Genomic DNA, 4,809 nt, shown 5'->3' on the forward strand with positions numbered 1-4,809 from the left:
ATCAATCAATCAGATTCCAAACTCTCCACCATGGCCAAGACCAAAGAGCTCTCCAAGGATGTCAGGGACAAGATTGTAGACCTACACAAGGCTGGAATGGGCTACAAGACCCATCGGCAAGCAGCTTGTTGAGAAGGTGACAACAGTTGGTGCGATTATTCGCAACTGGAAGAAACGCAAAATAACTTTCAATCTCCCTCGGCTTGGGGCTCCATGCAAGATCTCACCTCGTGGAGTTGCAATGATCATGAGAATGGTGAGGAATCAGCCCAGAACTACACGGGAGGATCTTGTCAATGATCTCAAGGCAGCTGGGACCATAGTCACCAAGAAAACAATTGGTAACACACTACGCCGCGAAGGACTGAAAACCTGCAGCGCCCGCAAGGTCTCCCTGCTCAAGAAAGCACATATACAGGGCTGTCTGAAGTTTGCCAATGAACATCTGAATGATTCAGAGGAGAACTGGGTGAAAGTGTTGTGGTCAGATGAGACCAAAATGGAGCTCTTTGGCATCAACTCAACTCGCCGTGTTTGGAGGAGGAGGAATGCTGCCTATGACCCCAAGAACACCATCCCCACCATCAAACATGGAGGTGGAAACATTATGCTTTGGGGGTGTTTTTCTGCTAAGGGGACAGGACAACTTCACCGCATCAAAGGGACGATGGACGGGGCCATGTACCGTCAAATCTTGGGTGAGAACCTCCTTCCCTCAGCCAGGGCATTGAAAATGGGTTGTGGATGGGTATTCCAGCATGACAGTGACCCAAAACACACGGCCAAAGCACCAAAGGAGTGGCTCAAGAAGAAGCACATTAAGGTCCTGGAGTGGCCTAGCCAGTCTCCAGACCTTAATCCCATAGAAAATCTGTGGAGGGAGCTGAAGGTTCGAGTTGCCAAACGTCAGCCTCGAAACCTTAATGACTTGGAGAGGATCTGCAAAGAAGATTGGAACAAAATCCCTCCTGAGATGTGTGCAAACCTGGTGGCCAACTACAAGAAACGTCTGACCTCTGTGATTGCCAACAAGGGTTTTGCCACCAATTACTAAGTCATGTTTTGCAGAGGGGTCAAATACTTATTTTCCTCATTAAAATGCAATTCAAATAATAACATTTTTGACATGCGTTTTTCTGGATTTCTTTGTTGTTATTCTGTCTATCACTGTTCAAATAAACCTACCATTAAAATTATAGACTGATCATGTCTTTGACAATGGGCAAATGTACAAAATCAGCAGGGGATCAAATACTTTTTTCCCTCACTGTACATGGTTTGACACCAGTATTGCCAGCATTTGTTTTATTCACTGGGCTATCTAGAGTGATCAGAGAGTAGACTAATGAAGGGAAGTAGACAAACTGCCAATGTTTTAAAGTTCTATTAAATGAGTCTCTGTAGTTACTAACCCTTGTGATAGTGAGTGGAGGATGATATGGCTTCTTCATCTGCATTGCTTGCTCTTTGGGGTTTTTGGCTGGGTTTCTATAAAGCACTTTGTGACAACTTCTGATGTAAAAAGGGCTTCATAAAATACATTTGATTGACATGTATATCACACCAACTGACTGGTTCTTCTGATGTTGTTCACACAGGAGACCATGTTGAGACATTCTCTACATCCAGAGAGCAACAGCAGGAAGATCACAGAGCTAAGAGGTCTCACCACTGCCCACATTGTGAGGCGAGTTTCTCAATTCTATCAAAGTTAAAAATACACCTACAAATACACACAGGAGAGAATCTGAATTCCTATACTGACTGTGGGAAGAATTTCACAATATCAACGGCTCTGACAGTTCATCAGAGAGTGCACATAGGAGAGAAGCCTTACTCCTGCTCTGACTATGGGAAGAGTTTCTCTCGACTGGACACCTTAAAACAACATGAACGTATACATACAGGAGAGAAGCCTTACTCCTGCTCTGACTGTGTAAAATGCTTCACAACATCAACTAACCTAAGACTTCATCAGAGAACACACACAGGAGAGAAGCCTTACTCCTGCTCTGACTGTGGGAAGGGTTTCTCTCGACTGGACACCTTAAAACAACATGAAAGTATACATACAGGAGAGAAGCCATACTCCTGCTCTGACTGTGGGAAAAGTTTCTCTCGACTGGGCAACTTAAAACAACATGAACATAATATACACACAGGAGAGAAGCCTTACTCCTGCTCTGACTGTGTAAAATGCTTCACGACATCAACTGAGCTAAGACTTCATCAGAGAACACACACAGGAGAGAAGCCATACTCCTGCTCTGACTGTGGAAGGAGTTTTTCCCGATTGAATACCTTAAACTGTCACCGGCTAATACATACAGGACAGAAGCCTTACTTCTGCTCTGACTGTGGGAAGAGTTTCTCTCGACTGGGCCCCTTAAAAATACATGAACGTATACATACAGGAGAGAAGCCATACTCCTGCTCTGACTGTGGGAAGAGTTTCTCTCGACTGGGCCCCTTAAAAATACATGAACGTATACATACAGGAGAAAAGCCATACTCCTGCTCTGACTGTGGGAAGGGTTTCTCTCAGCAGGAAAGCTTGAAATCACACCAACTGATACACACAGGAGAGAAGCCTTACTCCTGCTCTGACTGTGTAAAATGCTTCACAACATCAACTAAGCTAAGACTTCATCAGAGAACACACACAGGAGAGAAGCCTTACTCCTGCTCTGACTGTGGGTCAAGTTTCTCTCAATCTGGCAAATTAAAAATACATGAACGTATACACACAGGAGAGAAGCCATACTCCTGCTCTGACTGTGGAAGGAGTTTTTCCCGATTGAATACCTTAAACTGTCACCGGCTAATACATACAGGACAGAAGCCTTACTTCTGCTCTGACTGTGGGAAGGGTTTCTCTCGACTGGACACCTTAAAACAACATGAACGTATACATACAGGAGAGAAGCCATACTCCTGCTCTGACTGTGGGAAGAGTTTCTCTCGACTGGGCCCCTTAAAAATACATGAACGTATACATACAGGAGAGAAGCCATACTCCTGCTCTGACTGTGGGAAGAGTTTCTCTCGACTGGGCCCCTTAAAAATACATGAACGTATACATACAGGAGAGAAGCCATACTCCTGCTCTGACTGTGGGAAGAGTTTCTCTCGACTGGGCCCCTTAAAAATACATGAACGTATACATACAGGAGAGAAGCCATACTCCTGCTCTGACTGTGGGAAGAGTTTCTCTCAGCAGGAAAGCTTGAAATCACACCAACGGATACACGCAGGAGAGAAGCCTTACTCCTGCTCTGACTGTGTAAAATGCTTCACAACATCAACTAAGCTAAGACTTCATCAGAGAACACACACAGGAGAGAAGCCTTACTCCTGCTTTGACTGTGGGTCAAGTTTCTCTCAATCTGGCAAATTAAAAATACATGAACGTATACACACAGGAGAGAAGCCTTACTCCTGCTCTGACTGTGGGAAGAGTTTCTCTCAACTGGACAACTTAAAACGACATGAACATACACACACAGGAGAGAAGCCTTACTCCTGTTCTGACTGTGGGAAGCGTTTCTCTCGACTGGGCCCCTTAAAAATACATGAACGTCTACACACAGGAGAGAAGCCATACTCCTGCTCTGACTGTGGGAAGGGTTTCTCTCAGCAGGAAAGCTTGAAATCACACCAAAGGATACACACAGGAGAGAAGCCTTACTCCTGCTCTGACTGTGGGTCAAGTTTCTCTCAATCTGGCAAATTAAAAATACATGAACGTATACACACAGGAGAGAAGCCTTACTCCTGCTCTGACTGTGGGAAGAGTTTCTCTCAACTGGACAACTTAAAACGACATGAACATACACACACAGGAGAGAAGCCTTACTCCTGTTCTGACTGTGGGAAGCGTTTCTCTCGACTGGGCCCCTTAAAAATACATGAACGTCTACACACAGGAGAGAAGCCATACTCCTGCTCTGACTGTGGGAAGGGTTTCTCTCAGCAGGAAAGCTTGAAATCACACCAAAGGATACACACAGGAGAGAAGCCTTGCTCCTGCTCTGACTGTGGGAAGCGTTTCTCTCGACTGGGCCCCTTAAAAATACATGAACGTATACACACAGGAGAGAAGCCTTACTCCTGCTCTAACTGTGTAAAATGCTTCACAACATCAACTAAGCTAAGACTTCATCAGAGAACACACACAGGAGAGAAGCCTTACTCCTGTTCTGACTGTGGGAAAAGTTTCTCTCGACTGGGCCCCTTAAAAATACATGAACGTATACACACAGGAGAGAAGCCTTACTCCTGCTCTTACTGTGTAAAATGCTTCACAACATCAACTGAGCTAAGACTTCATCAGAGAACACACACAGGAGAGAAACCATACTCCTGCTCTGACTGTGAGATGAGATTCTACAAATCTGGCAATTTAAAAAGACACCAACGTATACATAAGAAGTGGTAGTGGATGGGATACACTCTATTGTAATCCTATTGTTTCTCACTGTGAGAGAACTGTGCAGAGGTACGGGAAAGTTGTAGAATGTTAGAATCTCTTAACTGATCAGTGTGCACCTTGTCAGTTTTGCAGTGCTTAGATAGCTCGTACTGTAAAGATAATGAGAGGTCTAGGATATTGAGGAAACCACGAGTACATGCATCCATGCCGTGTGTCAGCATTGCAGGATGGTGGTGGTGGTGTGGGGTGTGTTTTCATGGCAGACATTGGGCCCCTTGATAAAAGTGGAGCAACGTTTGAATGCCACAGGATATCTAAAAATCATTGTCAATCAGGTGCATCCCTTCATGGCAGAAGTTATCCATCTGCAAATATAT

The 4,809-nt window shown here is 44.7% G+C and overlaps 1 protein-coding gene across 1 annotated transcript; it reads left to right on the plus strand.

Moving 5' to 3' along the window:
• Nucleotides 1-1,711: 1,711 nt before the first annotated feature.
• Nucleotides 1,712-4,384, plus strand: LOC123491374 (zinc finger protein 91-like; the record flags this gene model as incomplete). The annotated part of the gene is made up of 2 exons (XM_045221930.1): nucleotides 1,712-3,987; nucleotides 4,147-4,384. Coding segments are annotated over 2 exons (2,514 nt in total), but the record flags the coding sequence as incomplete, so codon positions are not given.
• Between the last annotated feature and the right edge of the window lie 425 nt (nucleotides 4,385-4,809).

Source organism: Coregonus clupeaformis, chromosome 8 (genome assembly GCF_020615455.1).
Source record: "Coregonus clupeaformis isolate EN_2021a chromosome 8, ASM2061545v1, whole genome shotgun sequence".
Taxonomy (NCBI): Eukaryota; Metazoa; Chordata; class Actinopteri; order Salmoniformes; family Salmonidae; genus Coregonus; species Coregonus clupeaformis.